Source organism: Polyodon spathula, chromosome 40, assembly GCF_017654505.1.
Source record: "Polyodon spathula isolate WHYD16114869_AA chromosome 40, ASM1765450v1, whole genome shotgun sequence".
Classification (NCBI taxonomy): domain Eukaryota; kingdom Metazoa; phylum Chordata; class Actinopteri; order Acipenseriformes; family Polyodontidae; genus Polyodon; species Polyodon spathula.
In genome coordinates this window covers 2,186,277-2,207,833 of record NC_054573.1, presented here as the reverse complement: position 1 = coordinate 2,207,833, position 21,557 = coordinate 2,186,277, and the positions used below count along the sequence as shown (strand labels likewise).

Here is a 21,557-nt window from a genome sequence, read left to right as displayed (position 1 = left end):
GTTTGTTGTGTGTGTGCGCGCTTGAAACTGACAAGCTCTCTATATATAATAAATTAAAAGCTAGTATTTGGAAAATGTAAAAAAAAAAAAAAAAATTATTGAACACCTCTATGTTGCCACAAGGGGGTGCTATTGGACGGTTTTTCTCAGTTTAAACAGACAGTTTTTGACGTCGTTGCTCAACTATTTACACGGGGGTGGGGAGAGAAAAGGGGGTTTCCGGATGACGTCACCCTAAAACTTCTTGATACTTAGGCCTTCTGCAAACGAGAAGTCGCCATATATCTATAGTTATTAATGCATTTCTCTTTGTTATTTAGCCACGAGTAGAAAGCAGAGTGGGAAATCTCTCACTGATAGCTCAATGTGAAGACCCGTACCTTCTCAACAGTGTGAAAATAAAATTCAGTGACGGGCGTCTAGACTGGGAGCATGTGGTTTTTATTTTTGGTTTTTTTTGCATTGTCTTCAATGTGTTGAGTAACATTTAGCCAGTTAACGTATTGCGTTAATTGCATATCCCTCAGTCGTTTCAGTGCAGTGTTCTTGTGTCACTGTGAAAACTATAAAATATTCTTGCAACAGGCTTTCAGTTCGGCATTCCTGCAAGCTTAAAGACCAGCTGGAGCGGAGTTTCCTAATCTAATCTGCCGGGTTCAATTAAGGGTTACATTTGAAGTAAGAGCTCTGGTTGCAATGAAAACCTGCAGCTACAATGGGGTCCCGGACCGGGCTTGGGAAACCCCGTTCTAGATGGCGTAGCTGGTATTTGTATCCCTGACTTTATCAGGGGTTATCTGGCTGCCTGTGCTGCTGTAAAACTGTTTTTTTTTTTTGAAGAAGTAGAAGAAATGAGAAGGGGGGGGGAGTTTTAGCAAGCTCTTGAATGAGGATCTGAAATTGCTAAAATTATCTCATTTCCCGGCCGGCCTGAAATGAATTATTTCTCCCCGCTTGCTTGCCAGCTCACAGATTTCCAGCACAATACTTTCTCTAAACAACGGGAAAAAATAGGACGTGGTGATAAATATCGCAGTTACCCCCTGTTTCAACGCTTGGGAGTCCAGCCAGTCTACAAACACAGAGCCCCTCGCCACCCCTAACAGGATCCACTCCTGTTCCTGCAGAGTTAGATTTGGAACCTGCCATGTGTAGCACACACTTCTTATGCAACGCGTTAGGAGTGTGTGGGCGGGGGGTAGTTGCTGCTACTCTTACTCTCAGCTGCCTTTAACAAGTCTATTCATTAATGCGTTGGTTTAAAAAAAAAAAAAAACGAAAAGCTGTCCTTCCCTCACCTTTACAATGTAGTGCCATTTTTTTTTTATTGACAGGTTAGGGCCCCGGGGTGAAAGGGCAATGCTTCCCATCAGCTTTTCAAAGAGTTGTTTTACCTGCCAATATATGATTGGCTGTAATTGACCTCTCTCATGCAAAATTGAATCCTCTTGCGGGTATTGTCTGGTTCCCACGACAACGTATATATATATATATATATATATATATATATATATATATATATATATATATATATTTTTGAGACTAAGGTTCAGTCGGACGCTACCGATGGCTATAAAAGGCAAGGTCTGTCCGCAGACAGTTGCGTCACAACGAGATTTTCCTGTCTCTTCTCTCAAGAAGATAACCTCTGTTCTTGATATTTTTTTTTTTTGCGGATACTTTAACCAAAAACGCCCGAGTAAATTCCACGGACTCACGGATCTGATTGCCTTAAAATAAAAATAATAAGTAAAAAAACAAATTTCCTTATATTTAAACCACATTAGTTCAGTAGCAGAAATACTTTTTTACGCGTTCTCATGCACAGGCACTGGAAAACATATTTTGATAAGAATTAGACACTTTATTGGGGAGTCAAAAAACAAAACAAACAAAAAAAAAAAAAAAACTAATGTCTGAAACGCGATTGGTGGTTCACGTCTCTAAAAACGACGTCACGGTTATCTTTTGGGACAATCAATACAGGGTTACAATGCAAGCTTCATATTTAAACACATTGTAGTTTACAGTCAGTGCAAATAATAACACTGCTAGAATATGAACTGGGACGCAAGCCAGCTAGGATCACAGCGAGTTATATCTGCAGTGTTAACAGTGGAACAGTGCAAGGATAGCACGTCAGCTGAGGGCAGGGCAGTGCAGGGCAGGGCAGGGCAGGGCAGGGCAACCCAGCCCAGCGCATAACGATACAACGATAAATCTCAATTTGGCTGTTGTTCTGTATTTTCTCCACCAGCCGAACAGAGAAAAGAAAAGCGTAGCCCATCATAGTTTATTATAATATACTTAATTGTTACAGACTGACAACATAGGTATAAAATGCATTGTAAACCCTTATATATATATATATATATATATATATATATATATATATATATATATATATATATATATATATATATATATATATATATATATATATATATATATATATATATTCATTCATTCCACCTTGAGCACCACGTTTAGGTTAATTTAAAAAAAAAAACCTTTTAGTTTTTATGTCACTTCTGGCATAACTGCTTGAAACAATGCGTGTTTGATTGTGTTGTTTAAAAAATTAAATCAGCGCTTTGGAATGCTTGGTACCGTTTGAAGAGGGAGACGCGTGTTGGGCTGAAAATCTGAGAAAGATTGATAGAGGGAGAGAGAGAGAGAGAGAGAGAGAGAGAGAGAGAGAGAGAGAGAGAGAGAGAGAGGAGTACCGTTTAAAATATAGACTATTATCAATCATTCTGTGATTCACAACATTTTCCAAAATCGACTCCACAGTACAAGGACACGTTGTTCAAAACGCCCTGAACTTTGACTCTACATCCTTTTATGTATGTTGTAACACCTTTATATACACCGCGGTTAACCATCTGAAATCCCCTTTCCTGTGGGCTGAATTAAGGCACCAGCAATGACGTGTGACGCCAGTACAAATATGTTCCCAATTACAAACCTGGCTGATCTCACCAGCTCAGCGAATTCTCTGTGACTGGTCGTTAAATTGCTGTGTCTCTCTGCTGTGCGAAGCTGCAATGCTTAATCACGACTGTCAGTGAGGTGGGAGAGAGAGAGAGAGGGAGAGAGAGAGAGAGAGGGAGAGAGACATCACTGTCATCCATTTAAAGGTGTGCTAACCATCTTTAAAATCCATTTTCTTCACGTTTCTAGCATAATATAGAGGGGTGGCTCAGCACTGTATCAGAGGTTATGCAGAAATGAGCATATATTATATTGCATTATATTATATTAACAGGCAGCAGACAAAGCGATTTACAGAGACCAGGGGGGTGAACTCTGCATCATCAACAACTGCTGCTGCTGCAGAGTCACTTCCAATAGGACCTTGTTTGTTTGAGGTCTCATCCGAAGGACGGAGCAGAAGGAGGTGAAGTGACTCGCTCAGGGTCACACACAGGGAGTCAGTGGCTGAGCCGGGATTGTAACCTCTTGGTTTCCAGCCCCTTTCCGGCCTAATGTGGCCTGTTTCGTTTGTATTTCTGGATCGATTCCTCTGCTGTTCTTGCCCTGCGAACAGGCAGCGTTCGTCTTCAGAGGAAACTGGTTCCCTGTGACCTGTGTGATATCTATCAGGAAAAGGGTTTTTTTTTGTTTTGTTTTTTTTTCGAAAGTCAAATTTCCTGTTGACCTACATTGTGAGAGTTGTCCTGGCGCCCTGTCAGGAATCTGATTGCTTTTCTGCAGGGGAGGAAAAAAAAGACTCATAACAGTTTCACCCATTCCCGGTTTTAATACAAGCTTGATTAGCCCCAGTGTGGAGAGAAGCTCATCTGCATGTGTCTTATTAAACTCATCCAGGAGATCCACGAGTCTGGGAGTCAGTCAAACTTCTCGATAAACCAGCCAGCATAAACTGTCTGGAGCGAGCGGGCATGTGTTTGAAGTGGTTATAATGTGTGTCTGTGTCAAACTCAGTCCTGTACAGACTCAAAGACTTTCTCTCTCTCTCTCCCTCTCTCTCTCTCTCTCTCTCTCTCTCTCTCTCTCTCTCTCTCTCTCTCTCTCTCTCTCTCTCTCTGTTACTCATTCCCTGCCTGTCATCGCTTTTCAGTTGAGTTGTTGAGAGAGAAACACTGGGACTCTCGTTTATTGCTTACACCATGTCTGTCTGTCTGTCTGTGTCTAGCTGTCTGTCTGTTCTCTTAATAGACTAAACGCTGTGACACATCCTCAAATCTCATGTTTATGAATTTGAACTGCTTATCTCCTTTTCCTGTTTTTTTTTTTTTTTTTTTTTTTTTGCTGGGGGGTGGGGTGGGTGATGGTTTATAAGCTGTCTATTTAGAACACTTCACATGAGCTATACTGGAGGAATGTTAATAAATAATACCCCCCCACCCCCCCAATTCAAGCGTCTGTGTATTTTTAGCTCTCTGGATTGAGAATTAACAGGGAAGGAGCAGCTCCAAGATAATGAGACATAATGAGGCATAATGGAAGGAGATTTTTCTAAAGAAAATAATAACAGAAAGGGGTCTAGGTTGGGTTGAGGGCCAAGAGAATATTGGCAGACTCCCTCCATCCCCTCACCCCCCTAAGAGAAAGGGTGCTCCCTCCAGTCCAGGCAAGACTGGGAAGCTGGTTCAAACCCAGGTCCCAGTCACTTATAGTGAGGTCAGTGTGGTGTGACCATTAAACCGTTCCAACAGTCCCCCGGTGTCGCAGAATTTAGTGCCCCATGGGAAACACAAATACAGCGAACAGAGACAGCTGTGTTAACAAAACGCAGCCGCTGGGCGATTCCTGTACACCACGTTACCAAGGAAACGGAGTCAAGGAGAGGGCTCTGGGCCGTGTTATGAGTAGTGTTTGCCAGATTGAGCGGGTTCACGCCAATGGGGCTTGTATTTTTTTATTGTGCGTGAAAAAATATGGCTTTGAGTGGGTGTCTAATATTTGGGTTATTCGTTTGGCATTTATGTGGGTATTACCTTTCCAAATACGCAGTTCCAAATGCACTAACCACTCTGCTACCCGTCTACCGTGGTGATTATATAGCCGATATATATATATATATATATTATATCTATATAATATATATATATATATATATATATATATATATATATATATATATATATATATGCATATGCATTATAGCCTCTGCATATGAAGATGCTATTGTTCACCTTATATAAAGCAATAGTTAAAAATGTTCCAGCAGAATTATTATTGCGTCCAATATAACTTTTTTTTTTTTTTTTTTTCCAGCTGTTTTCAATATTTCATACACGAATAGGTTAAATAAAACGAATCATAACGGATTTTCATAAAGTCAACCCAAGCGTGGACGGATCCGTTCTTGCAATTTACTTGGGAAAGTTCACAGCCATTAATTAGTACCCTTGAGGGAAAAATTAGCTCCAACTGTTTGCCATTGTTGGCGTCAAATGCCGGCAAAAAATAAATAAAATAAAAGAAATAAAGCTTTTGTTTTATTGTATTCGTGTTTGTAAATAACGCGCTCGCTGTTGTTTTATTGCACGTGTTGTCACAAGGCTTTTTTAAGTGTTATCTGCGGGGATAAAGAGGTGTGAAGGAGACTGAGACAAACTTCGCAGAGAAGAGATGAAAACTAGACAAGTGATGCAAAAAAAAGTTACAAATTCACCGCTGTAAATTTGCCTGTTCATTTTGCAGTTTTCTCAAAGAATTGGTTATACTCTGCATTTACCGTAGTTTACTCTGGTTTGCCATGTTTATTATTATAACTTTACCAGACCTATCTGTGCTTTACAATGCTTCCCTGTGCTTTACCAGACCTCTCTGTGCTTTACAATGCTTCCCTATGCTTTACCAGACCTCTCTGTGCTTTACAATGCTTCCCTATGCTTTACCAGACCTCTCTGTGCTTTACAATGCTTCCCTATGCTTTACAATGCTTCCCTATGCTTTACCAGACCTCTCTGTGCTTTACAATGCTTCCCTATGCTTTACCAGACCTCTCTGTGCTTTACAATGCTTCCCTATGCTTTACCAGACCTCTCTGTGCTTTATAATACTTCCCTATGCTTTACCAGACCTCTCTGTGCTTTACAATGCTTCCCTATGCTTTACCAGACCGTTCTGTGCTTTATAATTCCTCGCCACCCTCCTGTTCATTTGAAGGCTTCCTCCTGTGTCTGTTTGTTTATGTTGGGATTAAATGTTCGCTTGGAATGTATCCCTCAGTCATAAATCCACTCCCTTACTCTCTAACACATGTATTCTCACTCACTGACACACACTCTCCCACCCCACACACACACTCACAGATACACACACTGACACCCACCCCCAGGGATGGAATAGCACTCCCATTACATGACGTCACAGCACACCTGTGCTAACCTGGCTGCGGTAACTTTGTCAGATGTGGGCTCCTCCCCACTGGCAAGGAAAAGCACCGTGAACGACTGACTAACTTCAGAGCGGTCGGGGCGAGCTTGCAATTTCATGTCAGCTGCATGTCAGCTAGCCCCGGTCACCTCACCAGAGGATTACCGGGAGCAGAGGGGGAATGAAGCTGGCAGTAAAACCTGGAATGGGTGAAATGCTGTGCAATAGGAATTTTATTACCAATACTGGTATAAATGTCTACATTATTCTATTAGGACTTTGGAAACATTGACATGTGGTATGTGTGTCTATTTTGGCAATGCGGGATTGCGATGCTGCATTAAACCATTGTCGGCATTCCAAGAGTTAATTTTTTTTTTTTTTTTTGGCCCTAGTTCTCTTTCTAGCTCAGCTGCGGCTAATCACGGCAGGAAGTTAGCAGTGTAGTTAGACCTGCAAGAGAAAAAGTCTCAAATTAGTCTCATACATAGCTGGGTTAGCTTGTCGCATTGACTACAACGGTGTTACTTTATTATTCCTTAAATAAAAATTCTCAAATGAGGAATTACGCTCGGAGTGTTTTGTAAAGAGAGGGGGAAGGAAGGTACTGGAAGCAAGAAATGACCGGTTAACAAAAAATATTTACATACAAATAAAATTCTAATAATTATCAGTATTATTTGAAAAAGTTCTATTGCAAACTTTTTTTTTTTTTTTTTTTCTGGTATAAGAAATAGTTAAACAAGCAAAAAAAAAACGTGTTTATGTAATTATTTTTCTCAAATAAATATAACGTCGGCATCAATCGCTTGAACGGGTTAAAAAAATTTGTAGAGGCATTTTTAAAAAAAAAAAAAAAAAAAAATGTTTTTCTTTTTTTTTTTACTTAACAACTTTATTTCAAAAACTTCAGCAGGACTTTAAACCAGATTTAAGAATTCGTACCAACAAGCAAGGACTGTAATTTCAAACAACGAAGAAAACTGAATTGTGCGTGTGTGTCTGAAGGGGTCTCAGATGCTGGATATTTGAAGGAAACTTGTTCTCTGAAATGCTTATAATTGGAAATCAGCTGGCAGTCCCAAATCACAATATTAGCGGAATACAATACCGGTGTTTATCAGCGAAGCTACAGGATCGTCGGGTTTGAAGCGATAAAGAAAACCAGCCATTGGGGTTAAAGGGAAACGTTTGATGCCTCGGATTACGCGTCTGTAAAGGTATGTGTGTGAAAATGGCTCTTTTGGGGTCCCCCCCCCCAGGAACCAGAGTCGAAGGTGCTTATTTTATTTATTAGATATCTGATGCTGTGGTAGTTTGTTTGAATGCAATATCGTTTTTTAAACCCAGCAGCGTTAGTTTGTATTTGTCCACCCTTGCTGTGTGATTTTTACTGGTTTAAATCGTATACACGGCTCTGTTGGGTGTGATATTCACTTTTATCAATGGAAAACACCGTGAAGGATACAATGCATTGATATCTTACTGCAAATCAATTTTGAGTTAACGTGGAACCCGCCATCGCATTTTTTTAGTTTTGTAAATGAATACAAAATCACAGCATATTTTAATTGACGCGATGGGTAAAGTTTGTAACCCACTGAAGCAACCAAAAAGCCATTTTGCCGTGTATTTCTTTCTTTTTCTCAGGCAGCTTAGAAAAACACAACTTGTTTTTATCAATGATAAAGATAAAGATGAAGCAAATACTTTCTCTTTTTAAACATAACGGAATTTCCATGCACGCCAAGTAAGTTTTAAATGCATGAGAATATATATATAACAACACATTTCAGAGAGGTGTGGAACGGTACGGTACTCTATTAATTTTTATTTATTTGTTTATTTCTTGAACGTCCCACGTCACAAAATTAGTTAATACTAAATTAATTCCAGAGGCGCAGTATTTGCCTTGGCATAATATAGAAATGTCGAGTAACTGTTAGACAACCTAGAGTCCTTTTTATAAAATGTGAAATTTAGACAGTACAGTAGAACGGCTTTGCAGTTCTGTGGTAAAATAAAACAAACATTACACATGCCTACTGTACCTACAAAAACCCCACTTAATTTGGGTATTGTAATACTGTCATTGCATAAAGTTCTTGTTTAATTGTATAGTAATGAAATGTCAACTGATGAAATTTACAACACAAACAACGTAAGACATTTTATTATTATTATTATTATTATTATTATTATTATTATTATTATTACAAAAACATAAATAGAAAATCAACCAAAAGTAAGGTAACCTGATAAACCGATAAATAACAACAATAATAATAATTTAAAAAAAAAAAGGTCAATACTCAATCTTTTATTAATATTGAACGCAGCACAGTTGTGTACATTTTATACTGAAATATAAGTCCTTCCACAGTTGGCCAGTGTTTTTTCAGACTTCTTCAAAGAGGCTAGATTTAGGGGCGTGTTTACAAACTGGACTGTCAAGAAGGTCTGACAGACCAGCGGGTGGAATAGCCAGAGACACAGGGGTCCTTGTTAGGGTGTAATGTTTGGGTACAGTCGGATTCACTCTGGAACTCCTCCAGGATTTGTGTCGTGGAACTGGAATCTTGCATCGCTTGCATCCTTTTGTCTGATTGGCTAAGAAGACTTATGGCAGTTTGGTTCAGGAATCCACCCCCCTCCTTGTGCCCTGGTGATAGCCCGGTCCTTCTGAATTAGTATGCTAGTAAATTGATCCTGTTTTGAAGACTATGTCTGTGAGAGAGATGATTTCTTTACCTGTAAAAAAAAAACACAATCTGGGACAGGCTTGAGATAGCCCCCCCAACCCTGAGCATACTGGGATACCCTGTGCCTTTTGTGTCTGGCAAATTAACTTGAGAGTTCTGAACCCCAGGACTGGGTTCAGCAGCAGCAGGACTAGTGTGAGTTTCAAGCCTCTAAGGGCGAGTCAGTTTGCCTGCTCTCTGCGCTAGCTAGTCCCTCACAGACAGGGTTATTTATATCACAACACAGATAGCTGTTGCCTGGAAATACAATACAGGCCAGCTCTTCCAGTTCTGTCATTTGTTGATGTTTGCAGGCAGCTTTATTGCTCTTCTAAGAGTCAGTTTTGCAACCTTCCCGTACTTTTCTAGCCCTCTAGAGAACTCTACCATTGTTCTCCAAGTCTGACTCAATCTCAGTACAAAACAAGCATCACTGGCCCCCCCCAGTTCCCCTTCCCTTGATGGTGCACGTCTCATGCATACAGCCTCCCTGCTTCCCAGTCCGTCAGCTCTAATAACTAGAGCCACACTGCTTCCCTCCCTCCCTCCCTCCCAGTCCCTTCTCAGCTCCACTAGAGCCACACTGCTTCCCTCCCCCAGTCCCTCCTCAGCTCCACTAGAGCCACACTGCTTCCCTCCCTCCCAGTCCCTCCTCAGCTCCACTAGAGCCACACTGCTTCCCTCCCTCCCAGTCCCTCCTCAGCTCCACTAGATCCACACTGCTTCCCTCCCTCCCAGTCCCTCCTCAGCTCCACTAGAGCCACACTGCTTCTCTCCATCCCAGTCCCTCCTCAGCTCCACTAGAGCCACACTGCTTCCCCGCCTCCCAGTCTCTCAGCTCTCTCTACCAGATCCACACTTCCCTACACCTCCCATCTCTGTCTCTCTGAGTTTGTTCCGCACTGTAGACTCTGTGGTTGATTGCTGCACTCTGGTTAGCCTTCTCAGTAGCGATCCTGTTTGTCAACACTTTCCACACAAAGCATGTAGACAGGAACCTTTTGTTTTGCACAGTGGCTTGTCTGATGTGAACAAGCAAATCCACTAAAAACAGAGGAGAGAGACGGACAGAGAGAGAGACAGAGGGCGTGTGGCTGGTGTTTTGTCCCATAGGAAGTTCAAAGGTTAGCGAACAAGAAGAGAACAATCAGTCCTTTTGAAATGCACTGTGTTCTGTTGCTGTACCAGTGGGATTTTTGTAATTGCTGGTATTGTCAACGTCTCGGTTTGTTTTTTGATTCCCTTTCCTTTTTAAAGTGGCTTTTGAAACTGTCACAATAGGGGCAAGAACAGAAGAACTGGGGCGCTTGTTTTGTATTTTTCAGCCTGGGAATACAGTTAAAGCTGTCGTTTTTTGTTTTGGAAAATTCAAATACTTTTAGGAGAATACACAGCAGTTTGCATGCCCTTGTGTTAAAACAAAAGTAAAGCTAACTGTGAGAAACAGTGTCAGGTAGACGAGCGTTTGTCTGCTTGGCTTAGTTCTACTTCATATGGCAGTGCCGTAAGTTTAATTGTCATTATTCTAGCGGTGCCATAAATCTGATTTGAATATAATCCTATGAGTTTAATAAGACCCAAACCTGAGCCTGTTGCTTCCACATGGGGGCTTAATAAAGCTCATAGTAAAACCTGGAATGCGTGAAACTGCTATGCAACAGGAGTCTGATTTCCGTAGGGTTGGGGAAGGCTTGTAAATTAGTGCCGTGTGTAATTAATTGAATCCGCCCTGAATGTGGGCAGAAAGTTCTGTTCATGAGGGGGTAAATTTGACCCCAGATTCACCTTTGTAGAGTTTTTTTCCAGATGTTCTCCCAACTGAATTGGCACCCCCTCCTAAAACCACAGCCCTGAGGCAAGGGGGGCAGGAGGGGGATGGGGGTTGGAGAAAATGTTGGCCACAGACTCCATCCTGGAATTTTTGGAATTTGGGAAATTTCCCGGAATGTGATTCCGGAGCCACAGAAGAACACTTGGAATTGCTCAACGACGTTCCCGTCTTTGCCTCAGGATGGCTAGGACCAGGGTTGTAGTTTTCTGTGGGTTTTGAGAGCCCAGTCTAATGCTAGAATATACACCATTACGAAAGATCTTCAGTGGCTCTGAATGTACTGTGTGATTTCAAAGGTTTACTTGGAAAGTCCATAATATAACCCAGGAGGGGAGCATGGGAGGGATAGTACTGCAAAATTACCATGCAAATGTATCTCTGTGTTATTTTCTAAGGTATGCGCTGGGATTGTAGTTGCATGCCAATAGGGTTATTTTTAATAAAGCTACTAGGGTGGGTTTTTTTGGAATCTACGGGGAGGGGGTTATGGTTGGGGGGGGGTGTAGATCAGATTTATTACCTCTCTCTGTACAACACTAATCTTAAAGACCTTGTTATCGCCAGATGGATGGCACTGATTGATTTTGAAAAAAATTTGTAGCATTGTTTTATTTTTCTTTTTATCAGCATTTCAAGGCTGGAAACTCACACTAGCCCTGCTGCTGCTGCACCCAGTCCTGGGGTTCAGAGCTCCCCTCAATGAAGTCTAGTATTAATATTGAAATGAGTTTGAGGAAGTAATAAACTGTAATAAAGTCCAGAAATGTTTATTTTACAATGCGATTAGAACTTTGCATAATTTATTCATTTATCTATTTAAATGTTTGTTTTCTTTTTTTTTTTCTTCTCAGGATTCCTGGTCGTGATTTTTTTTTTTTTCCCATCATGCCTGAGTGGGCGCACCGGCCCGGTGAAAAAAAAAACAGTAACCAAGGTGAGAGTCCAGCCCGCTTTGGGTTCACTTTCCCTGTTTCCATTAGCCAGGGTAACTCTGCTCAGAAGTGTACCAGCTGAGACTGCTGCAGCATGCTGACCTTTTCATGTGACAAGTCCTGCAAAAATGTTTGCGTTTAATTCCTACCTGTAACTAATTCCGGGGTACCCTCCTTAACTACTGACAGCTCAGTAGCACTGAATTTTGAAAATTTTGAATTTTTGGCACTTTTGCTTGGGGATAACAAGCAGGCCAGTCAGAGGACCTCAGCTTGCGGGCTGGGGCACAGCGGGCCAGCAGGTTAAGGAGGTACTCGGGACCTGTGAGATGAAGGGCATTCAGCAAGCAGGAGAGTTTTGCAAAATAATCCTGAACTTTACAGGAACTTTACAAACTCGATTGTGTCGTGACGTAGGGTTGTATTTTTTTTTTTTTTTCGGCGTGAATCTATAAACCATGATACTTTCTTTAAAACTGTACTGTAATAAGTACAGTATTGTGTTCAAGACCAAAAGCACAGCATAGATCACTGTAATGTAAATTGGTATTGAGCAAAATAGCCTCTCGTTTAAATAGTCGTTCAATCTTGTCTATGCATCATACATGTAGCCCCTCATGTGAACATACTGGCTCACAACCTGCATATCGTGACAGTAGCGTGTTACACCTTTAGTCCATACTGGTTCGGTTTTTGACAAGGTTTCATTGCAAAGACTATCAGACAGCAGGGTGGATTTTGAAATTGGATTCAAAATACAATATTTTTTACGCAGATAGACGAGACTACTGAGAGGGAGTGAAAGATGGCCCACACAGGAGAGCCTCATTTTGGTTCAAGGGCTTTATTTAATAAAAAAATAAAACATCAAAGAAACCGTTTTGTAAAGTCCGGCCTGGTCTAGAAGCATCAGCACGAAAAGCCTTTTCTCAGAACTCCAGCCTACTCTCTTTCTTTAATCATGTCACCTAGCAACCGTGAGGTAGCCTTTCATGTGAGCGTTGGATATTACTTCAATGGAGAAGATACACACACACACACACACACACACACACAGTGATCAGAATTTAAAGCCGAAACATTTTTCCAGTATTTATGTAAAAGCAAGAAAACAACAAAAAATTAGAAGACTGATTAATTTTAATTTAATCACAGGGATTAAAACACAACCTGTATCTCAGATCAGCTACATCACCCGCCACTGTTTTAAACGGGCCGCCACGCTCTTTGCCTGGTGCTGACAGACTGGCCAGTGTAAAGCTGAACCTTCTCTCTGAGCTGCTTGCTTGTGCCGTTTACAAAGTAACTGTTTTCATAGTGGCCGCTGATACAGTAAGCGTTTTGATGGGGAGCGAGGTTGCAGCTGCTGACGTGATAAAGGGAATACGCATTTATTTTCAACAGTAGCAAGTACTGAAAGATGAAATTGCTCTAAATGCGATTTTTTTTTTTTTTTTTTTCCCATGATCCTAACCCCCTGATTTTGATCAGCTAAGGAATGTCCTAACCAAGTTTGCGTCAGGTTTGATCAGCTCTGTCGACTGTGCACCTAGCTGATGGTGCTTTCACTGTTAAGAGCCTGATTTCAGGTTGAGAAACTGTCAAAGATTTCAAAGTAACTGCAAAACAGGAAGCTGTGTTTAGCACAAGACAGGTTTGTATTCCCCTCCCTCCCTCACTTTCTCTCTCTCTCTCTCTCTCTCTCTCTCTCTCTCTCTCTCTCTCTCTCTCTCTCTTTCTCCCTCTCTCTGACTGCAATAATTGTCATTCCACCAAAGATGAACGACAGAAGCACGGATTAAGGCAGGACAGTGACAGGTTGAAGTGTTCTCAAGTGAATCCAGGTGATTTTTAAAACACATTTACAATGATTTTAAAGCTGTATTTAATATAATACCGACACTGTAGCTTGTTTGGTTTTTCAGGTTCGTTGTAGACTTTCGTTATAGATCATTACGTTGGTTGGTTTTTTGGTGTGGTTTGGAGTCTAGTTGCACCATGTGGGTTGCAGAGAGAAACTGGGCGGTTAGTGGTTGAACTAGGAACGGGTAGCGTTGACTGGTTTTGAACTGTTTTTTTTTTTGGTATACTGGTACGTTCTTTTATGAGAACAGACTTTTTAAAATTCTTCTGATGCATTGGGGTCCACAATATCCCAAAAACAGTAGAAGCTGATGTAAATTTACCGCTATGATTGAAATGTATAATATTTAAATGTTGAACGACATTCTGTCCTATAGTTTTTTTTTTTTTTTTTTTTTTAATCGAGCTTTACACTAAAATATATGTCCTAGTTCCATTTGTAACCCTCTTCCAGAGCCTGCTGGGTATTGTATGAGGCTTGTTGACAGTCCAGTTGGTTTGCATTCTCCTCAGTGTAGCTTTTTCCCCTTTTTATGTTGTTGAGCGTCACTCCAGTCAAGTCCCTGGGAGCTGGGTTTCTGTAGAAATCTTGCAGAGACAAAAGTTTTTTTATTTCTCTTTTCGTGATGCTTTGACTGAAATCAGGACGTTTGTTGTTCTTTGGGTGCCGCAGTGCTGTGGTTCTGAGAACAAGAATCTCACGGAGACAGGAAGCGGCTGACTGCTTCTGTTTTCTTTCTTTGTGCACACCTCTGCTTCTCCTCCTTCCAGGTCAAATCTCTTTTATTTAAGCAGGATAAAACTCTTGATGGTTCAGCAGGAGAGAAAAACATTTTACAAGTCAGCATCAGACAGGACAAAAACACTGAAAACAATCATAAAAACGATACACAATAAAAGCTTTTTTAAAAAAAAAAAATGAAGAAAAGTAAGTGATGACTCGCTATTTTAATACATTTCTGGAATGTTTCGTCTTCTTCCTTCTCCAGAGAGCCTGATAGAGCCAGCCGGGCAGACTGATGCTATAGTTTGACAGCTGCACAGTGACTTAGACACGTGTTCTAAGAACACTGAAACACAGACAGTTCCGAGGTCATCCGATTTATCAGAGAGCAACCTGTATCACAGATGATGCTGCCGGTGATGTCTGTAGACCTGTATAGAGAGACTTGGTGTGTTGTGCTCCGCACCGTGACTGTTCTCGTTCTGGACTGAGATAGGCAGCTGTGCACCTCTGTGGTTTTACTGAGCTTCCTGTTACCAGAAAACGGCAGTGCTATACCAACACCTTGCTGGGGAGAGTTTCTGAACTGAAATGGCGGCGCTCCTCGATTTTATCAGACAAGCTTTGTAGCGTCCAGTTTGATTCTCCAGGGATGGAAATATGACTCCCGTTGCATAGCAGTTTCACCTGTTCGGGGTTTAAACGCAGGCTTGATTCACAACAGTGTGCAGGTAACAGGCTCAGGTCTGTCTTCTTCATACCTGTCAGCTTTTGAAAATACAAAATCAGGAGGGGGGGGGAGGTGCTATGTACAAGTGGGGATTGCAATCACATGCCGACCATGAATTTTGTAGACATTAACGGTTTGCTGAGCAGGTTTAACAGTAGAAAAGGGGAGAAAATCTGTCCCGGGAGAAGGGTTCAAAATACAGGAGACTCCAGATGAATTGCTGACAGGTCTGCTTCTTAAAGTCATAGCAAAAACCAGGAATGGATCCAACTGCTTTGCAGTGGGAGTCTTATTCTAACCTAGTTCTCTTGTTTATATTTGGCAGACAAAATCTGTTGGCAAATATATATATATATATATATATATATATATTATATATATATATATATATATATATATATATATATATATATATATATATATCCCTAAACTCTCCATGAAATTTCCTGCAGTGCTGTGTGGTATGAGTGAAGTAAACACAGTGGCTCTCCGCTTCTGTTCGTAGAGTATTCTGTTTATGTAACAAACGCAGTGTATAGAGAGGCCAGGAGTTTGAAACGTTGGGGAGATGGCAGGAACAGCTATTCTTAGATTCAGCTTCTGGTTCGAGAAATTCTGCATCATTTGGAGAAGTGCAAAGCTTTGCACAGGAGAGTTTAGTAAGACATACTTGTTACCTAGACAAACTGGCTAATCAAGCTGGTAGTAAAACCTGGAATGGGTGAAACGGCCCTGTAATAGGAGTCCTATTTCTATCCCTGGCATTTATCTTTGCATGAGTCGGGTGGTACAGAATCTAACCTGTCTGTCTCCTCTGCCCCCAGCTCCCCCTCGCCCCTCCTCCGTTTCCTCTCTGGGCGGTATCGTTGCTCGAATGGCCTCTTCCGAGCCACTGTCCGGAGGGAGCTGCACTTCGGTCAACACGGTCTGCTCGGACAGCGACCGGCCGGTAAGCCTCAGCTCCTCTGCCTCATCCGCATCCCTCCCGGAGAGCCACGCCTCCTTCGGGAGCAGGGGCTCCCTGGGGGGGTCTCTCCCCTACGGCAGCACCCCTCAGTACCACGCACCCCAGCGCAACGGCAGCGACATCAGCCTGGACCTCACCCCCTTATCCCAGCTGGAGCCGAGGCCGGCAGGGGTCCTCCCCAGGCACCCCCTCTCTCCGTGGGCCAGCCAGCAGGAGGGTCGGCCCAAGCTGACCAGAGAGGAGAGAGTGGTGCTGGAGATAGTGGAGACAGAGCAGGCGTATGTACAGGACCTGAAGAGCATTGTGGAGGTAAGAGGATGGTTTTCATTTTTTCATTTCCCCTGCCCCATGTGTTCCATGTGCATTTACCGTAGTAAACGCTGTACCCTCGCCACCCTCCGTGTGAAGTTAATTTCGTCAACCCCCTTTTTAAGATTCCTCAAACTTCTCTACACTAAGAATTAAAAACTCTTTTAAAGCGACAGGCTGTTTCTAGGATGGCAGTAATACTCGAGTTGCGTAGCAGATTTGCCCATTCCAGGTTTTATTACGAGCCACAGTGTGTGTAGGGAACAAGTTCAGCTGTGTCTTAAAGTGACTCGAACTGGGTTTGCATTGTATTCAATTTTGAACATCTGTGCTCAAAACCGTGGTATGTCTGAATACTAACTTTTTTTTTTTTTGTACAAAATGTTTTGTTGTTTTGTTGCAGTCTGTGCCAGTATTGCACAAGACCATTCGACTGCTCCCATGAGAAAACCGAGTGAACCGCTGGCAACTCAATTAACCCAGAAAACGACTTTTATATTTTCGTTTCATCCTGGTTTTAGCGACATTCTGTAGAATGTAAAATGTCTCTGCATAAGCAACTTTGTAAGCTTTATAAAACGCTTGCTCAAAATAAAACATCCAAATTCTTAGAAACGAAGCTGCTGCCTTCCAGTGCCGCCCCCCCCCCCCACCAGGGAAGTTTTTGCAGTACTGTAACTATTGTTCAGTTCTGTCTGTGTCTCTGTCTGTCTGTGTGTGTGTGTTTGTGTGTTTTCGGAGTTTATCGGACTTTTGAAAGGAAATGCTGTGGAACACGGAGGTATGTGGTTTTCCTTTGGGGAGAGGAGCAGCAGGTCTCCGGAAACGGGCCATTTTTTACAAATGTGCCATTCTCTATGAGCCTTGAAATTACAGGAGAGGAGGTCAGCGTGGGGAAAGATGAGATAGACGAGAGAGTGGGATAGGAGCCAGGGTGCGGGGAGGTTAAGGAAAGAAGGGGGGAATGAGATGACGAAGTACTGGGAATAAACTGGGGAACTTTTGTTTCTTACAGATGGAATGATGTAATCTGCCTGGTTTATAATAAACAGAACAAATACAAGAATGCGTTTTCCTTTAGTACTATCAGAGTATTCACTAACCGAGGATGGAAATAAGACTCCTGTTGCATAGAGTTTTCACCTTTCCCAGGTTTTACTACCAGCTTGATCAGCCACAAAAGCTCAGCTGTGTCTTGTGAAACACATAATGAAACCAGGAATGGATCAACCTGCTGTGCAACGGGAGTCTCATGCCCATCACTGTCAAGCCATCCTTAAATACCGACTTCAATAAATCAGAAGGATGATTTTTTTTTTTTTTTTTTTTTTTTTTTGGCAAATCGGAAGATCTCTTTGGCACAAAACTCAGTCCGTTTATTTCTGATCCACCCTCAAAGCTTTATGCTTAAAACCATGCCCCTGTTTCCAGTTAAAGCTGAGGCTAGGGAGCAGACTGTTGCATTGTGTGTGCTTTCTGCTCTACTCCAGTACAGTCCAGCACAGTTTTGTGGATCAGCTGTGATCGTCTGGTTTAAATTGACCCCCTTCAGCAATGATGTCAAGTTTGCAGTTGGGGAAGGGGGAGGGGAGGGGAGCGAAGCCCCTCGTTCATGAACCTCAGCCAAATAGGACAGGAAATTGAGGGCAGGTTAAGGAGAGAAGGGGGAGTTATAACCCCCTGGGAAATCTTTTGGACAAGGCGGAGGGAGGAGTCCAGAGGCCCTAGGATTAGAGAAGGGGGATGGAGGTTCCTAAAAAAATAAGGAAAACTCTCTGAAAAGTTTTTTTTTTTTTTTTTTTAACCCTGAACTTTTTCATGCGCTTCAGTTTTTGTTCCACTGTTTTCTGTGTGCCTTTCCTTCTACTATCGTTCATGCACATTTTACTACAGTAGTTTAAAAAAAACATGGATGGAGGCCCCTTTCTCTTAGGGGGAGAGGGAGCAGTTCAGTTTCCATGCCTCGAGCCTGCCCTGGACTGGAGGGAGCACCCTTTCTCTTTGGGGGGTGAGGGAGAGAGGGAGCAGTTCAGTCTACATGCCTCCAGCCTGCCCTGGAGTCCCATTTGAAATGGTTTTGATCCCAGATCTGCTGCTGATGGAAATGAACGAGCCTGGTTTCGGACCGCTTTCGAACCGGTCCCAGTGGCAGGTGGAAACGCAGGTTTGATCCCAGATTAAGAGCCTCTGCAGCCTCTCTCTGCCTTTTGATTTTCGTAAGAGATCAGTCTGTCTGTATGTGTGTCTGCTCAAAAGTATTTGATTAACAGATTAGTTCTGCCTAAGTGCTTGGTAACAGAGTTCCGGCAATTTGGAGTAAATGACCCTGACGCTCTTGTGATAACACTACAGCCTACAATTGAAAAGCAAATAGCGACTAAGAGGCATGCAATTTTATTTAGAGAATGGGAGAGGGAGGGAGGGGGAAAATTCAGAGCTCTTTTAAAACTCTGCTAGTCAGACAAAACTATAGCTTAACACCCCCCTTGGTACATACAAGTTTATGATTCCTTTGACCAGGGTCACACACATAAAAATGCTTCAGTGCTTTGTTAAAAGCTTCTTGGCTGCATCATGTTATCAGTCAATAAAAAGCACAGGTTTGGAGGTTTTGGTTTTTTTTTTTATTGTTTTCAACTTTTTTTCTTTTTCTGAACGTTCATCTGTAAGATATAATAAAGCACAGTAAAAACATGGTAAAACGTGGGTAGGCATTGTAGAGCACATATTGGTCTGGTAAAGCATAGGGAAGCATTGTAAAGCACAGAGGTCTGGTAAAGCATAGGGAAGCATTGTAAAGCACAGAGAGGTCTGGTAAAGCATAGGGAAGCATTGTAAAGCACAGAGAGGTCTGGTAAAGCATAGGGAAGCATTGTAAAGCACAGATAGGTATGGCAAGGCATAGGGAAGCATTGTAAAGCACAGAGAGGTATGATAAAGCTTAGGGAAGCATTGTAAAGCACAGAGAGGTATGGTAAAGCATAGGGAAGTATTGTAAAGCACAGAGAGGTATGGTAAAGCATAGGGAAGTATTGTAAAGCACAGAGAGGTCTGGTAAAGCATAGGGAAGCATTGTAAAGCACAGAAGTCTGGCGAAGCATTGTAAAGCACAGAGAGGTCTGGTAAAACATAGGGAAGCATTGTAAAGCTCAGAGAGGTATGGTAAAGCATAGGGAAGCATTGTAAAGCTCAGAGAGGTATGGTAAAGCATAGGGAAGCATTGTAAAGCTCAGAGAGGTCTGGTAAAGCATAGGGAAGCATTGTAAAGCACAGAGAGGTCTGGTAAAGCATAGGGAAGCATTGTAAAGCACAGAGAGGTATGGTAAAGCATAGGGAAGCATTGTAAAGCACAGAGAGGTATGGTAAAGCATAGGGAAGCATTGTAAAGCACAGAGAGGTATGGTAAAGCATAGGGAAGCCTTGTAAAGACAGTATTTTTTTACACATTAGTCAGGGTCTAAAAATTAAAAAAAAATGTATTTCACCAGAATTCAGCCAAGTAGCCTCCAGCAATGCCTTGAAGCCTGCTGTTTTCTTAGCAGCCTCTGCCCCAGGCCTGTGCACCCTTACTGGGAGGGCTGAGTGAGTCAGGAGACGTCTGATTCAGAGAATAGTAGGTAGCAGGTCTGAGGAGATGTTTTCTCCTGAGACACACTCAAGTGAATTTCCCAAGGCAGAAAAAAGTTAATTAACACAAGAAGAATGACAAGTTGACTTGGTCACCTCCTGCATGTGTGAGTTCTGTGTCCTCAGTGTTTACATTGCAGGGTTAGTGTCCGGATCAGAGACACTGGCTCTTTACACAAGGATCATGGAGCGGAAATCTAAGTGGGAAAGGAATAAACAAGGAGAAAGTGTCCCAATATCGGAGCAGAGAGAGAGTGAGGCACCCCAACACCCCCCCCCCCCCCCCCCCCCCCCCCTTTTTTCTTTCTTTCATTTTTTCACAAAGTGGTATGCCTGGGAAATATCCTGGCTATCTCAGTGGCACTGGAACAATTTTTTAAAGTGGGGGTACTGAAAGCCATTGAACAAAACTGTAAGCCCTGTATAAGCCATGCAAAGCCAAGGGGTGCTGCAGCACCCCTAGTTCCAGCGCCCTTGGGCTATCTAATCTAATGCTCCCCAACATCTCCCTAAGTGCGGCTGGTACAACAGGGTGCAGCCGTTAACCTCTCCCCCCTGCAACACCCTCTAATGGAAGTAAAAAAAAAAACCTACAAGAGTAAATGCTTGACGTCTGACTCTGGTTTCTTGTTGTGTTTTCCAGGACTATTTGGGGTGCATTATAGACTGTGGAGACCTGCCATTGAAGCCAGATGAAGTCAGCACCCTGTTCTGTAACATAGAAGACATCTACGAGTTCAACAGGCAAGGGCTGGTTTGCATGTAGTTTTCCAATAGGAAAACATCAGTTTATCTATAATGAAGAAGAAAAGTCGTTGAGAAACCGATAACTCGCTGTTTTAATAATTAGCTGCAATGTTTCGGCTTCTGCCTTCTCCAGAGAGCCTGGTAGAGACAGCCGGGCAGACTGATGCTATAGTTTGACAGCTGCACAGTGACGTACAGACGCATGTTCTAAGAACACTGAGACACAGACAGTTCTGAGGTGGAGTTCCGATCCTGAAAGGAAACTACATAGAAGCATTGTGTGTGTGCGTGTGTGTATAGATAGATAGATAATGAAGAAATTTCCACACAAAAAAAACACACACTAGTTTAACCTATAGTAATATATATCATATATATATATATATATATATATATATATATATATATATATATATATATATATATATATATGTATTAGATAGATAATCTCATGCCCAAACTAAACAAGATGAAATTTCTTATACCATATAAGAGACACCCGACACGCTACATAATAACTTATGTGAATAGGGTGCCGATTTTAGTGCCTGTCGTTTGAAGGCTGTGTCCCCTCATTCAACCTGACTCTGAGCTCCAGTGCAGGCGGGGGTAGCTGGCGCAGCTTGGGTTGTATTGCGAGAGATTTGCAGGTTTGGCTCCAGCTTTCTCATGCGACCGAAAAAACCTGTGTGTGGGCTCGTAGCTGTAATGAAGAGAAGGGGGAGGGGGCAGATC

General features: G+C 42.2%; 1 protein-coding gene across 3 annotated transcripts in view; it reads left to right on the top strand.

Annotated features, from left to right (window-relative positions):
* The first annotated feature begins 6,460 nt into the window (after positions 1-6,460).
* LOC121304819 overlaps positions 6,461-21,557 on the top strand; it is a 32,903-nt gene continuing 17,806 nt past the window's right edge. The window contains exons 1-5 of one of the 3 annotated variants that reach the window (XM_041236223.1): positions 6,461-6,599; positions 11,775-11,857; positions 13,634-13,699; positions 15,997-16,448; positions 20,719-20,819. In XM_041236223.1, the coding sequence (XP_041092157.1) occupies positions 11,809-11,857; positions 13,634-13,699; positions 15,997-16,448; positions 20,719-20,819 (668 nt within the window). In that variant the 5' untranslated portion in view covers positions 6,461-6,599; positions 11,775-11,808. Of the gene's footprint in view, positions 6,600-6,763; positions 7,572-11,774; positions 11,858-13,633; positions 13,700-15,996; positions 16,449-20,718; positions 20,820-21,557 lie in introns of those variants that run through there. The other 2 variants (XM_041236222.1, XM_041236224.1) reach the window with 2 other exon arrangements.